This window comes from Ochlerotatus camptorhynchus, unplaced genomic scaffold (genome assembly GCF_037179485.1).
Source record: "Ochlerotatus camptorhynchus isolate MF236.1 unplaced genomic scaffold, CSIRO-AGI_Acam_v1.1 ptg000079l, whole genome shotgun sequence".
Taxonomy (NCBI): domain Eukaryota; kingdom Metazoa; phylum Arthropoda; class Insecta; order Diptera; family Culicidae; genus Ochlerotatus; species Ochlerotatus camptorhynchus.
In genome coordinates this window covers 1084879-1102260 of record NW_027040569.1, presented here as the reverse complement: position 1 = coordinate 1102260, position 17382 = coordinate 1084879, and the positions used below count along the sequence as shown (strand labels likewise).

General features: G+C 38.0%; 1 protein-coding gene across 2 annotated transcripts in view; it reads right to left on the bottom strand.

The window, feature by feature from the left end:
- Window positions 1–17382, bottom strand: part of MICAL-like — a 70159-nt gene that overhangs the window by 19608 nt on the left and 33169 nt on the right. Inside the window, exons 2-4 of one of the 2 annotated variants that reach the window (XM_065217761.1) lie at window positions 16244–16405; window positions 6202–6386; window positions 6069–6133 (exon numbers count right to left, since the gene is read on the bottom strand). In XM_065217761.1, coding sequence (XP_065073833.1) covers window positions 6069–6133; window positions 6202–6386; window positions 16244–16395 — 402 coding nt within the window. In that variant the 5' untranslated portion in view covers window positions 16396–16405. Of the gene's footprint in view, window positions 1–5137; window positions 5335–6068; window positions 6134–6201; window positions 6387–16243; window positions 16406–17382 lie in introns of those variants that run through there. The other variant, XM_065217762.1, reaches the window with a different exon arrangement.

Here is a 17382-nt window from a genome sequence, read left to right as displayed (position 1 = left end):
AACGAACGACTGTCTCGCGTTGCTTTCCACAGAAATTCAGTTGGCTTTTGCTAAAAAAGAGCAAATGGCTTCTGTATTCTTGGATATCAAGGGGGCTTTTGATTCAGTATCCGTTGAAGTCCTTTCAGACAAACTCCACGCTTGTGGCCTTTCTCCATTAATAAATAACTTTTTGTACAATTTGCTGTCAGAGAAACATATGAGCTTTTCTCATGGAAACTCTACAGCTTCTCGATTTAGTTACATGGGTCTCCCCCAGGGCTCATGTTTAAGCCCCCTTTTGTATAATTTCTACGTCAGAGAAATTGACAATTGTCTAAGTGACAACTGCACGTTGAGACAACTTGCAGATGACGGCGTAGTGTCTATGACAGGGCCCAAAGGGGTCGACCTGCAAGGACCCTTACAGGATACCTTAGACAATTTGTCTACTTGGGCTATTCAGCTAGGTATCGAATTCTCCACGGAGAAAACTGAGTTGGTCGTTTTTTCTAGGAAGCATAGCCCAGCACAACCAAAGCTTCAACTTTTGGGTAAACCGATCACTCATTCTATGTCCTTCAAATATCTTGGGGTCTGGTTCGATTCAAAATGCACCTGGAGATCCCACATTGAGTATCTGAGACGAAAATGCCAACAAAGGATCAATTTTCTCCGAACAATTACCGGAACGTGGTGGGGAGCCCATCCGCAAGATCTTCTAACGTTGTACCGGACAACGATTTTATCGGTTTTAGAATACGGTAGTTTTTGTTTCCAGTCGGCGGCTAAAACTCACATCATCAAACTGGAACGTATCCAGTATCGTTGTCTTCGTATCGCGTTAGGATGCATGCACTCGACTCATACGATGAGTCTAGAAGTGTTGGCGGGCATGTTGCCACTATCGGATCGGTTCTCGGAATTGTTCCTCAGGCTCCTCACCCGTTGCGAAGTTATGAACCCACTGGTAATCGAAAACTTTGAAAAGCTTCTTGAGCTGAACCCTCAAACTCGTTTTATGTCATTGTACTACGTGTACATAACACAGGATGTCAGCCCTTCACAGCATAATCCTCATCGTGTATGCTTCTCCGACTTCGGCAATTCAGTTAGTTTTGATTTATCAATGACGCAAGAGATTCGCGGAATCCCAGAGCATCATCGTTCCATGATTGCTCCGTCAATTTTCGCTGCAAAGTTTGGCCAAGTTGATTCCGCAAGATCGTTCTTCACAGATGGATCACTAATAGAGTCGTCCGCTGGTTTTGGTATTTTTAACGAATTTCATAGCGCCTCTCGAATGCTTCAAGCTCCTTGTTCCGTATATGTTGCTGAGCTGGCGGCAATACATTATACGCTAGAAACGATCGCCTCACTTGCACCAGATCATTATTTTATTTTTACGGATAGTCTCAGTTCTGTCGAGGCTATTCGCTCTATGAGGCCGGTAAAGCACTCCTCGTATTTTCTCATGAAAATACGAGAGCTTTTAAGTGCTTTATCTTTAAGATCTTTTGTCATCACCTTTGCATGGGTCCCATCTCATTGCTCGATTCCGGGCAATGAGATGGCTGACTCACTTGCTAAGGTGGGCGCTATGCAAGGCGATATTTACGATCGACAAATCGCCTACGATGAATTTTTCTTCATTTATCGTCAACAGTCACTCGTCAGCTGGCAGAATAAGTGGAGTGAAGGGAGTTTGGGACGATGGCTATATTCGATCATCCCTAAGGTGTCGAAGAGTTCTTGGTTCAAGGGGTTGGATGTGGGTCGAGACTTCATTCGTATGATGTCTCGCCTCATGTCCAATCACTATTCGTTAAACGCTCACTTGTTCCGTGTTGGGCTGAAGGACAGCAATCTCTGTGAATGTGGACAAGGTTACCAGGACGCAGATCACATTATTGCTGAGCACCGCGGAGTCAGATCCGAGTTGTACGATTCCCTTCGGGCTCGAGGTAGACAACCTAATGTTCCAGTTCGGGATATTTTGGCTAGACGCGATCTGGAGTTTATGAAACTCATATATGTTTACTTTAAGAATATTAACATTAGATTGTAAGTTTTATTAACCTTGTGTTCGGTTTGTATTTTGTATGTGTGTGTGTATTTTTTTTGTAGATTTGTTTCTGTAATAATTGTATAATTACAGAGTTGATATAACGTCGATAGGATTAAGTATTTGTTTTAGAAATAGTGAAATTTTTGAATCATAAATCATATTCCAAATCTCCTTTTCCCTCTCCCGATCCAAACAATTGTCATCCACTAACCTCGAGAAGACCGCGAGTAATCGGTTCCAATCCTTTAATTTTAGATTTAAGACATTTATAATGTGTAAAGAAAATGATAACTTGGCTCTGTAAAGTTTATTCGAATGAGCCTGTACAAATAAAGTAATTAACAAAAAAAAAAAAATCTAATTATAAATCAATCATAAATGCATATTTCCATATATTACTAAATACGCGCCAGGTTTCGAAACATCACATTTCGAAATCTGGAAGTGTGTTTGCAATACCATTATTCATATGATAACGGTAGTGTTTACATGCGGGGCTTATTGTATGTGAAAGTAACCTCGGAATGGACGTGAATTACCAGGCATTCTGAAATGGGTTGCTGAATCTGCAGAAGAGCTATCGCTTTCTAACTCCCGGACTAAACTTGCTTTAAATTATTACATTAAGGATTGTTGTAAGCAATTTGTTTTCCATAATACCACTGCCGGCCAGTGGGGGTGAATACATACACACATTGATGTGATGAACTAGCCTACGGCTAAAAATCACAAAAATAAAGAAAAAAAAAACATACACACATATACATACAGGACTACGTCTGTGATTTCTATATGGGGGTACACTTTGTGAAAACTGAAAATGGAACATGTAACGAAATTATGAAAGATTTTGGACGTTAATAACTCAGCTGCCCCTGGACTAATTTCAATAACTTTATCACCAATCTATCAGAAATATTTCCACGCACCGATAGCAATGCTTCCAGCTGTTGATTTTTAAAAGGAAACTATTGAAAAAGTGGTAAATGTCAAGCATTATCCAATAGCGTCGGAATAACTAACAAATCCATCAATTACGTACATGCATATGCTGCTTCTTCAACACAGTCATCAGAGAATCGTTTCTAGACGAAACATGTCGATGTAGCATTGCTGCTTCCCCAACACTGTCATCAGAGAGTCGTTAGTAGACGAAACAAGTCGAAGTGGCATTCGCCTCCGATCTTCGGGCGTGTGCGAATAACGAGGAAGGAATTGCGTAACATCTTGCACACACTATTATACTATTTTCTAGGGATGCCTAAAAGTCCAATTATTCGATTAACGATTAATCGCAACGATTTTTTTCAGCTATTCGATTAAATATTCTTCAAATTTTCAATTATTCCAGCGCGTAACCGACATCCATTCTTATTTCTACTCGTTTGATTTAGCGCAGTAGAGAAAATAAATAAAAGTACTGTTTAATCTGAACAGGAGAAGAAGCATGACGTGAAACAGGATCATAAATTCGTCGAAAAAAGTGTTAAGCGTCTTTCTGCTAAAGGCTAAGATTTACCAACTTGTAGAGAGAAGGAGTTTAACGAGAAAAACTAAAAGGGGAGGAGCATCAGCAGGGAGATTCTGCGGCCTTTCAACCTATCGCAGACACCAGTTCAACCCCTGTCCAGCAGCAGACGGGTCGAGACACTTGCGAGTGCCCAGTTGCGAGTGAACTGATTTGCTGATCGAGCTGTCTACACGTCATCATCATATTCCAAAGGCTTTAAGCCTATACTACCATCGGCCCTTTTCAGGGCCACCAAGATTTTCCAAAAGAGTTAAACTCTCCTAGCTAAAATTCATATCAAAAGGTTTCAGTGCAATCATAGTCATACTAAATAGTATACACAGAGAGAACCCCTGCTGCAGTAAACAAATAACATTTATTATAGAAGACCACGTAGTCCTACTTCACCATTGTGTACAACCCCATAGGGCTGTCCCTTGTAGATTTTGATTGGCATGAATCTGCTTCTCTATCTTCAGCTAGCTTCATAACAGGATTTTCCACTTTCAGGCTTGATACTGGAACTACTTCACTCGGAAAACTGTAGCAAAAGAACTGACAAGGCCATTGAATCTAACACATATTTGAGTTGCGTTCATTCATACCCCAGCCCTTAGTCAGCACTGACTGCAAACTGCACTGGACCATTTTCACCTTCCGAGTCGAAACTAGCATAGGTCAGCAACAAATTCAGGGCACCACTTCCGGACATTTTTTCAATTCTTCCAAATTTATTTACTTAATACAACCACTGAAACTGTTGAGTGTCGGAGAAAATCTCACAATTTGAACGTTACCAAGAATGTTGATACTATTTCGAACATAGTAGCCTGGATTTAACGTCAAGCTATGCGAATAAATCTTCATCAAAAAGCCTGTTTGTTCGCATTACCTGGCGTATGCATGTTATAAATCCTAAAATTCCCTCGACCCACTTCTGACTCAAATGGATAAATTATTTGATTGAAATTGTAAGAAGTAATGATTGTTATTCAGCATTCCATTGTACTTTCCATATCGTCCGATTAGGATACTCTTATTATGGTATTAATTATATGGGTTTTTAATAATTTATCATAATATAAAAAAAATATATATTTCGTAAAAACTCAATGTTTACACCAAATTTCCCGCTAAATAAATTGCATAGATTCTATTAAAAAAATGCAAATCCCATAGTGGAATTAAAAGTAGTACATAGCAACATTCAGCATAATTTAGATAATAGGATGTTCAATTAAAAAATAGGTTTCACGATTATATTAATGAGTATTAAACAGTAAACAACTGACTGAGCAAATATATAAGCTACATAAAATATCACAACCGTATATTGATCATGAGTTGACGTAACATATCACAAAAGCGTAAAAGCAATAAAGACAACATACACTCAAAGCACTAGTTCTTTATGAGGATGATTATGATACGAAAAAAAAAACCTTTTTTACACAACTCCTACTTGTGTAACAAAAAATATCGGAAAAAAATCACTAGGTTATTACTATAGAAAACACAACCGCTACTTAGCACAACAAAATCAAACGTTTGTTATTCAGATCAGAAAAAAAAGAATTTACCTGTATTATCACCACACGACTCAGCCGGGAATAAGAGATGTTTGAATTTTCTACTAAATAACGTTGAAATGCCGGATACGACCTATTGATGAGATTCTGCTTGTTTGTTCGGTCTTGTTCGAGACTTTGTTCTGTTTTGTATGTGTATTTTATATGTATATTTAACTTATTTATTTTACTGTTTTGTAGTTTTTTAGCAGAAAATTTCTGGCTTATATTGACCCACAATATCCAAACTATTATCTTCCTACAATTATGAAGAGATGAAAAGAAAGAGAAAGAGAAAAAGAAACAAAACACGCGTGAGCAAAATGTGGCTAATGGTTATTCGCTGTCGCGGTGGCAATTGTGATTGTTCTACCAGAGACTTCGAGGCCAAGATCCGATTAATGTTTCCGAGTGAAGGTTGTTAATTGAGTGCGCCATTGACTGGTGTTCTGCGTGCGAGGACTGGTGGCAGTTTTCTTTTTTCGCAGTTGAATTGAGTTATTGCTAATATTTTCGATTCGACTTGAACACTGTTGGGTTGGTAAGCGAGGAAATAGTGGTTTTTGATATACGAAATTTTGTTAGCTTTACAGTTACCGAACAAAAATCGAGCAGCAAAGATGAAAAATGAAAATGATAAATTTAGAATGATGTCGAATCTAAACTTTTTATGGATTAATATTATTTTTTTTTTCGATTGACGACAAACATTATATTCTACTTCTAACACACTTGTTCCGATACATAAAATATGGTTGCATGGTAATGAAGATGGTAAGCCTCGCAACGTAGACGTAAACGGGGAACACATGGGGTATGTTAGTAATTTGATCACGTACAGTTAATATTTCCCAGTGATTTGTATGAGCCAGCAGCGCCATACTAGCCGATAAGAACACAAAAGAAGCTACAGCACCAGCGACAGAAAGCTGTTTCCACTTACCTTCGTATCCAATCCGTCGGATTTGGCTTCCTTTTCTGCTGTTTTTTTGTTCGTAGTGGTCGGTTCTACAAAAAAAAGGGATGGGAATGATTTGAATTTCTAGGCTTGGGAAACATTTTTTCCGATTACGAACCTTGATTACTGAATACTCGGTAATATTGCGACAGGTAGGTTAGTATTGAGAATCGGTCAGGCACTTCGTACTTGAGCATATCAGCTGGATCCAGCAGCGAGGGTATGCTGAGATGCTTTTCGGCAATGCTGAATGCTAGTTCATTGTTGTAGTATATGTCATCTTTTTTGAGAGCAGCAAAATCTCTGTTCGGGAAAATGGAAAGCATAAGAAAAGAAAATTTGAACCAATTCATGTATTATATCGAAAGCTACAAGTTGTAAACTTACACTTTTCATTACATTTAACTACATAGTTGACCCACCACCAGAGGAGAGGTAAAAGAGATAAATTTCAAGAAAAACAAAATGAGGAAAGATAAATAAGAATTAATTTATATTTTTCATGAGCAAGCAGAAGATTGGACACAGAATTAGTTTGAAAAAAAAACACAAAATAATTGTTAAATTTGCATGGATGCACAAATTAATTACAATTATCTTGTACTAAATCTTGAACATAAGAAATCTCAAATCGAACAAACACGAACCATTAGGGTGGTTCATATAAAAAAGAATTATGTCTTGTTATAACGTATATTTCGAAACAATTGATGGAAAAATGAATAAATACACGCTTAAAAAACATTTCTTTTTGGGATTAGCCAAGCAATAATAAATCAAATCAAGCGCGCAGAATCGTAAGGCCTATCTGCGATCAGGGTTACTTCCATTCATTGAAAAAAATGTTTCGTATTTTGATCTATTTGCCGTCGGATTACGGTAAAGGCGTTGCCGAAGCCGTCATTTACCCTATCTACGCAAAAACAAACTATGAATATTTATTTGAAATTTTATTTAGGCCCTAGGCCAAAAACTGGAGCAGTGCTAGAACTAGCACATTTACCCTACTTAGGATTCAGGATTACGGTACCGCCCTCTTTATGAAACTGTAGCATCCTACAGGGTATCAACGAGCTTGCAATACAGAGAGCATTTGGCCGAAAATTGTTTGACATATGTTTGCCATGTAACCAAACTTAGACTCAGCGGAGTTTATGAGAATTCTAAATTCTGGAAATTTTAAAGATATTCAACAATTCAGGATTCTATTTAGACAGTTTGGACTTTGACTGCGATTTTATTTGTTTCTATCTTTCATTATTTACTAAAGAGTCTTTAATACCTGGATTTTTAATGTTCTCGGAATAGATAAACATAATTATATAGGGGATCATTGGAAGTTTCAGGCAATTTTATAATATTTAATTCAAAATTTGACATTGCTATAAATGTTTTCTTCTTTTAAGGTGTTTCGCTGTGAGATCCTTATTCTCGTACCACTTCGAAACTTTAAGTGCACAAATATCAGCTGCTACGATTCGTACCACAATGAAACAGTTACTCCACGTGTGCTGTACTGCAGCATACATGAAGTAGCAATTTCAGGTGAAATGGGGTACTAATTTACGAGATGTGTATAATTGAAATTTCTAAGTGGAAGTGCTTGTATAGCTAACGTGGTGGCCATTTGTGGCCTCTACAAGGAATCACCTTAAACTTCAACAGTTTAGTTATTTTTTGGCACTATGAATAAAATAAGCAATGGCTTCGATTTTCTTCTTTTGAAAGCTGCTCGTTGTTTTCTACCATTATAATTGCCTTGGAGGTAGGCTAATAGCTTACTGTGACTAAGATTCTCAATAGAACATTTTTCCTTCTTTTGAAATGATTATTCGGTTGTTCAAGCAGAATGATGTGCAATCAAGAGGTATTCGTTTATGATAACTAGGTTTGGGGAAAACGTTTAGTTCATGAAAACAGTGATAAAATTATCATTTGCGCATTGTTCAAAAGTTTTTTGATTAAAAATTGAAAAAGTATTTATTTTCGCAGATTCGTTAATCGCAAATCGATTGGCGTATTTGGATTTTAATTTGATCTATAAATGACAAAGTTACAAACGTTCAAAACCTAACACTATTTCACCACACATATATTTTTGATTTGCACCCCAGTATACTGCCGTTATATGCATAACTGTCCCATGTTCTATGCAATCCTTATGCACTGTGGGACTCTTATGCGTATAACGGCAGTATAGTCGACAAAGACGTAGTTCTTCGTCAAAATTGGATGTTCTGCTTCCTTCTGCAGCTGGCTTAGATCGTACCTCGTGTAACGGGAAGTTACTGTATGCATTGGAAACTACTCATCGTACTGCTTCTCGAATAAATCATTAGTTCCACAGAGTAGCACTTTGGGACCACTGCTCTTCTCTTTATTTGTGAACGATGTAACGTTCATTCTGCTACGTGGAGATAAATTGTTTTTCGTCGGTGACTTGGAAGATTTACCTAGCCGTTCGAGGGTATGCTGACTGTTTAGAACTACAAAACCTTCTGGAAATCTTTAATGATTGGTGTGAACGTAATTTTATGGTCCTGTGCTTCTCAAAATGCTGCGTAATTAGTTTCCGTCTAACTAAGACTGCCGTATTTTTGATATAACGTTGCTGGGACTGCACTTCAACGTGTCGATCACGTTAAAGACCTCGGTGTCATGTTGGATGAAAAGCTCACTTACACTCTCCATTTCTCAACCACGATCGACTAAGCAAATCGTCAGCTTGGATTCATGTTCAAGATCTCTAAGGCATTCTGTGATCCTCTGTGTTTTAATTAAAGCCCTTTACTGTTCATTGGTACGCTTAAGTGTTGTCTAGAATCCCTACCAAGCAGTATGGATTGCACGATTCGAAGCTGTTCAACGCAAATTCGTCAGATACTCAAAGATCTCAAAGTCTTGCTCGCAGAATATGATGTGCCTAAGTTACTGGCCAAAATTAATCTGTATGCTCCTGCCTAAACACTCCGTCCGAGAGCCTTGCTACATGAAGAAGTACATACAACTATGCTTCAAACAGTTCCTTTGTCGCCATGATTCATCAATTCAACGAAGTACATATCTGACTTATTTGACTTTGACATCAATGCCTCCAGATTTCGTCATCGTTTGCTGTCGTCCAAATTTTAATGAGTGACTACATTTAGATTTAAGTGTCAGATATAAGTTATTCATTAGAATCAATTGTAAACTACCGGCATTTTACATTGTGCACTACAGAAAATATCGTGAAAGATACCAAAACTACATAGGTTGTCTCATCCGTAAGAGCTTACGGACAAATAAGTTTTCAACCGCATTTTTCTTGGCTTGCTGTTTTTTCAGACTGATATAGTTTTATGGGCATATATACTACCCATAAACGCATAACAGTCCCATTAGAATAGGAAATCAAGCAAAAATGTTACTGTTATAGTTTTATGGGCTGTATATGTCTGTTATATGCTTCATTCATAGAGCAGTGTTTTATTGATTTTGAAACTGTCATCATGATGACTAGGGTAGTTAATAGTAGTGAATTCGCATTGCAGACGTTATCGACGAATATCGATTAAAAATCTTGTCATGACCCATCCAAATACTCGTACCGTGTGTTGCCCGTTCCCTGCTCACTTTAGAGCAAAATCAAGTTCACATCGTTAGTTAAATTACAGCCATTGGTCCGAGGGGGACGACTCTATCTACGATGCAGAAAAGATTGTGTTTTGCTGTGGCTAGCTGCACGCACGCTGAGTAGATAGAAGGAAGATTTATGTCGATTTTGAAGATTTCTTGCATAAAGATGAAGTGCGATGCAAGTAGATGCGAGAAATTAAAGATGATTTTTCGAAGATTGATTCGCTAGTGTGAGATTTTTTGAGCATCTAGAATTGAGGTTTAGATGTGTCGCCCCCCTCGCATTGGTCCCCTTTTAAGCCGTTGGTCCCCGGTCCATGAGTTGATGGGTCGATAGGTAGGATCTAGGCGTCGGTGGCATTGGTACTCAGTACGGAAAACAAGATCGACGGAAATCAAATCAAGGATAAAAACCCTTCCTCCTTTAGTAATTTGTTTCCTATACCATGCATCATCTGACACACATTGTCAAACTCCCTCCTTAGATCGTGACGTGCTTAATGGATGCACCTCTCGAATATTTATGAAGCTGATTTTGAAATGCACGACTTCCGTCTTAAAAGATAGGTACAACAGTTCATAATAGTCTTGAAAGCTTCGTATCTTTAAAACTCTGAGGATGTTTTGTCAAAACTGGCCATCAGTGCGCTTTTAAGTCTTCTGGAACGTCCTCCGCTGTTCTGCGAACACATTTATAAAATCTACTCAGCACACTTCTGTACTAATACTTAGAAACCCGCTCTAGTCCCCTATTGAAAATTCATGATTGTTAATACAGCAGCTTCGATTAAATTCGCCACCGCCCGAAGTTTACTATCTACAAGAAACTGATTAGAACAGTGGTCCTCTACGGCCACGAGACCTGAACTATGGTCGTAGGGACCAACGCGAACTTGGTGTTTTCGAACGGAAGCTGTTGCAGACCATCTACGGTGAAGTTCCCACAAAAATAAAAGTTCTAATTTTCCCCGGGCTAACGCCTACATTTGTTCTTTTAGGTTAGAAAACCATTATCCGAAAGTTTCAGCTCATTTGGTTATATGATGAGCTGGCGCTTTTTGTTTGAATTTTGTCTGGGGAATTTGGATAAAATACATGAAAAAATGCCACTCCTACACTCTATCGACTTTCCATAAATGTATTGAGCATATTTTTGCACTAGCTTGAAGGTTATTATCATAAGATAGTGAATAAAATAAAAACCATCCAAAACAATGCTGTTAAAATTGATTTCGATACGTATTAGTGCATGTAACCAGGGGTCTTGTTCACCGCTCATGTCGTAGTTATAATATTTACTTTTTGAATTGTCTATCTTTTCTGGCCATTTAACGCATTATATGGTTTATAAGTTATTGAGGTATTAGATATTGAATAAACACTCGCATTTGTTATGAAATATTGGTAGTAATGCCTATTTTAAGCGCCATTGGTGTTTTCGAACGGAAGGTGTTGCGTACCATCTACGGTGGAGTGCAGATGGATGACGGAACGAGGAGGAGGCGAATGAACCACGAATTGCACCAGCTGCTGGGAGAACCATCCATCGTCCACATTGCAAAAATTGGGCGACTACGGTGGGCTGGGCACGTCGTAAGAATGCCGCACGACGACTCAGTGAAAATGGTTCTAGAAAGCGACCCAACAGGAACAAGAAGAAGAGGTGCGCAGCGGGCAAGGTGAATCGACCAAGTAGAAGGCGACCTGCGGACCCTTCGCAGACTACGAGGCTGGCGAAGTGTGGCCATGGATCGAGTAGAGTGGAGACGACTTCTTCGGACAGCAGAGGACAACAAGGCCTTAGTCTGATTGGTAAGTGGTAAGAGTAAGCCTATTTTAAGTTTAGTTTTGGAGTGAGCGGTGAAGGGAACCCTTGATCGTTGGTGGGTCTCTATTCACCGCTCATATCGATGTAAACAAAAGTAATTTTTCGATAATAAACAGTGAAATATAAGTGTCGATGGTTAAATATTATCAGCAGGCATCTTAAATGAGCGAATATGTGGGTAAAGCGCATTTTAGAACTCACTTTGAGTACTTTTTCAACAAATTTTGACAAAATAAGCGGCGAGTGGTGGTCGGGCGGTGAACGGACATCACACGGTACTGCTTTTATATATTACTTTCTATAAGCGCCAGTTTTGGTGATGTGGAAGTGAGGTTAACAAACTTTACATTTGAAAATGTGATAACACTAGTGCGTGTTAGAAATGTCAGAAAGATTACATAATTTTAGCATGATACGCTTCGTTACGCTGCAATTATTTGAATTTACTTAAAATCTCTTTGTCGTACTTCACAAATAACGGTCTATCAATTTTAAATCATCCTTCATGATCACGATATACGTTCACCAAGAAGCTTTGTCCTTTCTGAATAGTTGAATGTGGTCGAATCAATAATTCATTTTATTAAATTTAAATATGGCTAATCAACAGCAATCAAAGGAACACATCCTAGCAGCGCCGGTGGTGTAGTGGTAAGCGTAATTACCTCTGACCCCAGCAGGTCTGGGTTCAATCCCAGTCGGCGCCACCGGGATGTTCTGAGGCATAACATCTCTGATCACGTCTTCCTTCGGAAGGGAAGTAAATCGGTTGGTCTCCGGTTCATGAGTTGATGGGTCGATAGGTAGGGTCCAGGTGTGGGAGCTGCCTACCTTGCGTCGGTAGCATTGGTGCTCAGCATGGAAAACAAGATCGACGGAAAACAAATCAAGGAAAAAAAAAGAAAAAAAACGGACCACATCTTAGTCCTTTTTACTTTTGATGCCTTGTTGCCTATAGTGACTAAACTCGGGGTCCACAGAAGATGATATTGAAACAAGAAAAAAATAGTTAGGTTGTTATTTTTCATCTAAGTGATTCCTTATGTTTTATTCGCTGTTCTCTAGCTTGAAGTGGTTAACCGTATGCGTGATAATGTTTGCACCATCACTGAAGGGGATAAAGTGAATACGAAGGTGTATATCGGCATTCTTAGTAAGTATGTCCTTCCGTGGATTACTGAATGTAACATTTCGAACCGCACACAGAATTGATTGAAGGAACATCTGCCGTTCTGGCCGAAATATATGTGGTCACCATCCAGCCCCGATCTTAACCCTTTGGATTATTCAGTGTGGCGCGTCATGAAGGCCAAGGCCTGTACCAAACGCCATTCCAGTACAGCAAGCCTCAGACAAACATTGACCCGCACCTGGAGAGATATGAATTCGGACTATATTATCAGAACTTGTCGAGCATTCCAGAAACGTATTGGGGCCGTAATTGCGGCAAATGGAAATTTTTTCGATTATTAACTTTAAGTTTTTACAAACAGGTTTGCTAAATTATGGAATCAGAGTGAGCGCTCACGAATCATAAAATCGCTAATTGTGATCCTCTGAAAGCGAAAATGACAGGTTTTATGTGTCAAACACATACAAAACAAAAAAATAATTTTGATATCACATCAAAGTGGATGTTCTTCAATCGTGTCAACAATATGGTGTAATATTACTTGCCAAAAAGGACAAAACTATCATTAATACAGTGCATAAACTAACATTTGTTTATTTTTGTTGCTATAAAAATTACATGTGATTTTCGACATGATTGAATAGGACCAGGATTCTGATGCATGGTAATGATCGATGTTATTGTTGATTTTGTTGCGAAGGAATCCGTTTTCGACTGACAAAGGGGTGCACCTTCAGAGGGTGTTCCAACACTCCTAATAGAGTCGGATCCTAGCGATAAAGGCAAGAATGACAACTGTAAAAAAACGAATACTTCATAATATCTTAATAGTGATGGAGTTATACGACATGCACTAAACCAAGGATACGGGGTATACCACAATAGATCAAATAGCTGGTCGCAGTGGATTTATGTCACGAACAGAGAAAAAAGCATTTGATCTTCTGTACAGAGCCGATATTGAAAGATGCTAAAAATTCTAATGATCTAAATTTATTTTAATACAAACTTGTAATGGAAAATACGTATTATGATTGATTTTATTAAATTTCACAGCATTCTTTATTCACGATTCAAAAAATTTCATGCCAAATTAATGTGGTAATGCTAAATTAGTATAAACGTCCATTCGACCAAACGTCTTTTTGTCAACATCCATTCGGCTTAACGTCCATTTGCCAAACCTCAGTATGCCAAATGTCCATATGTCAAAAGGGGATCATCCGGTGGGCCTAAAGACGATAGGCATAATTCATAAATTGCAATCACAAAATTCCCCATTCTTTTCTCATGACATGTTCTTTGAGAACATTCATAATCTTCTTTGAACAAACAACATATGTGCAATTTGATGTTATTTACAGATGAGAGCCATGGTTTGAGAAAAGCTTCAACATAGACAATTTTTTTTTTGGAGATGGCTTATTAGACGGAATCACAAGATTTTCCAGTCTTTTATCGTGAATTTTTCTTTGAGCGTAATCAATAATATACCAGAATAATAATTGACAAATGTTAATCTGTACGAATGAATTGAAGCCACTGTCTGTATGACTTTAATTATTATCTGATATGATTGATGCTATCACAACCAAGGGCATAGTCACATTTTTGGGAAGGATCATTATGCTGAATGGCACTATGCTGACCGCCATAGGCCGAATGTGGTTTGAACAAAGGGGTCACTAGCCCAAATGTAAAATTACTCCACGATATAAATAGGTCTGTTCCGGTACTTACCTTTCTGCATTTTCTGTAACTTATTGTAAGACAATAATATCGTAGAGGTAACTCTAAGACCAGAATGTCCCGAAGAAACGTGCTCAAATTTTTGGCTTTTGGTACTCTCTTCGGTCCCAAGCTAATCGATGCAGCCCTCGAAACATAGGAAAATCCACGAACCCCTCTTTTATCTGTCAAACTTTCATACCGAATCAAAACAAACATAATGTATTACTTGAATTTCGACTAGAATGGGGTACGTGAATCGATTTGCGAATACAATTGAAACACTAATGACAAAGAATAGGAAAATATTTTATTTAATTGGTCAAAACTCAACTAAAACCTGTCCACGTTCAATTTCGTTACACTTTCGAGTGTAGTTTTTGAAATATTCCACGAACCACTGAAATGTTTAACTTATATGACAGCTGAAGCTCACCACTTTATTTCGTGGTACAACAAGTTTACATTCTTGTTCAGTTTGGTAAAACGGCGTCGAATCAGTGGAAGTACGCAAACGCATTTTGTACGAACGGCAGCAAAATCCAACGTTGCCGGTACGCCGTGATTAGTGTGTGCAAATCGTTTGACTAGCGCTTAGCTGTGGATCGAAAGGATGGAAGCGTACCGTTGCCGAGTGTTTTCAGACAAAGAAGCCTTCGAAATTCCCCACAAGAATTTGGTTTGGCAGTCCATATGTAGTTGCGGCCGGAAATCCAAAAGTTTCATCTCTACCGGCACTATCAACAAAGATGTGTACGATAAATAATGTTTGCAAATTTGGTTTATTAGGGATTGCTGGCTGTGATATCGCAGCACGGAATATCAAGCAAACAAAACTCTGAGTGTGTTGGTTTATACCTTATAATTCCGTTATAATTATCTTTTGACATATACGCGTATTTCGGCTACTACTTGCAAACTTCATCAGTGCCAATTACTCAACACCACTCATGAACTGATGAAGTCTGCAAGCAGTAGACGAAATACGCGTATAAGTCAAAAGATAAGCAATCATAACGGAATTAAAAGGAAATAAACCAACACACTCAAAGCTCTTCATAAAGGGATTCCGTTAAGAGGTTCGACAAATTTAAAAGATTTAAACAAAACTCACCAAACTGTGGTGAGATTGATTTTTGCTTTACACCCGAACGCAACCGAAAGATCCATAACGGTTGGCAGCAGTGGCTTTGTGTCTGCCATCGGCGAAGAGACAAAGATAGAGCATTATTATACCGTCTCTTTTTAAGAAAACGAGGTGCAACGGAATCATTTTTGCGCCGTGATAAGGCATCCGTCAATCATCTTTGTCAAGCTCTTATGTTGGTGTTTATAAAAATTTTTGAGACATACAACTCACTAAAACATACAAATACTGACCGCGTGATTTTGCTGTAAACATATTAACAAGCATTGCTCATGCTAATATAATTCTGTTTAAGGGCACGCTAGCATTAGCTTTTAGCATAAGCAATACTGATTGAGAGCTTCTTAGCATTAGCAGTGCTGTCTAAGGGCTTATTAGCATGCTTAAATAAAGCAGATTTTAATGCTTTAAACTAATTCTTATGGTTACTTGAGTAAGAGACGAAAAAAATTACTGGAATAATAAACATAATTTTTAACCAAGCAAAATAAAAGCGTAATTTGAGCTATAGCACATTATTGTGAATTTTCCAACTACCTATTTTAACCATTTCGATCTCATATTCAGTTCTATTCTAAAAGACACGCATTACAAAGAAAGTTATTTGAAAATGCCAAAACCGAACCATCATGCAAACGAAAATAAGCGTCAAAAAACTCTCCTTCATAATCCAACTCACTCACAAACAATTTAGAAATCATACTCACATCAAGTCCGGACGAAAGTTGTGGATAATTGCACAGAAAGCGAGGCCGTCGCGCCAGGAGGTGCTCATGTTTGTGACTCGAACATCCTTATAGCCCTCGGTGACGCGGCGACACCATAGTTCTAGAGCCTTCGTACCACGGCGTTCTGACATGCTAAGCTATCTGGAAAGGAAAACAAGACATAGATCAGTAAATAAGTCAACCAGTAGCGGTTCTAAGCTTTACAATCATCGGTGTAACAAGTATCAGCGACATATTTGCATACAAGGCCGATCAGATATGGACTAGCCCATAAATCGCTACATGTTTATACGTTTGCTGACTTTGTTGTACCCCTTCGACGAGGTTCAATTGATTGTTTACACACAAACTCGTCTCGACTTTAGCTTCAAATACGATTGCTTGCTCGGTATCTCACCGTGAGCATATCAGATTTCAGACAACAGGGACTTGCGAGAGCGGGTGTGAAAACAGCACCCGTTTCTATTTGTACCAGTGCAAGATAAATTCTGTGGCACGTTGCACTTGAGTGATTTTGGTATTTAGTATTGATTTTAGTATAATTATTTATATGTAAAATTCGGAATATTAAAGAAAAAAAAATCTTTCTGACTGATTTAAATTTCTTAGCCCAATTGATTAAAATTTATGATTGTTTTCGTACGATTGATTTGCTAGTAATATAATACTACAGTCAACTATCTTTTACTCAATATTCTGAAACTCGATATTTATGCTTACTCGATAAATTTCAATATCCCATCAATTTCGCAGTCATTGCTCTCTCCCTAACTCGATATTTTCCAAATTCGATACTTGCTCTAATACTCGCTGTGTTTTGATTCATTATTCTATGTATTTTGACCTCGCTCAGTCGAATTAACTTTAGATAAACGCGCAGTAGTAAAATGAATCATTGAGATTCTCAATTATGATACATTGTGATGTGATTTGCAAAATCACAAGTGAATTTTTAGAAAATGTGAAAAAACTTAACTAATTTATCAATTGAACATTAACTATGAATACCAATTTAATCAATTTACAGCAAGTCGTGGCTAAATAAACAATAAGATTCTTGGGATATGTTAACGTTTTACCTACACAGCTAAAAAAAGTAGTGTAAATTTCCGTTACTA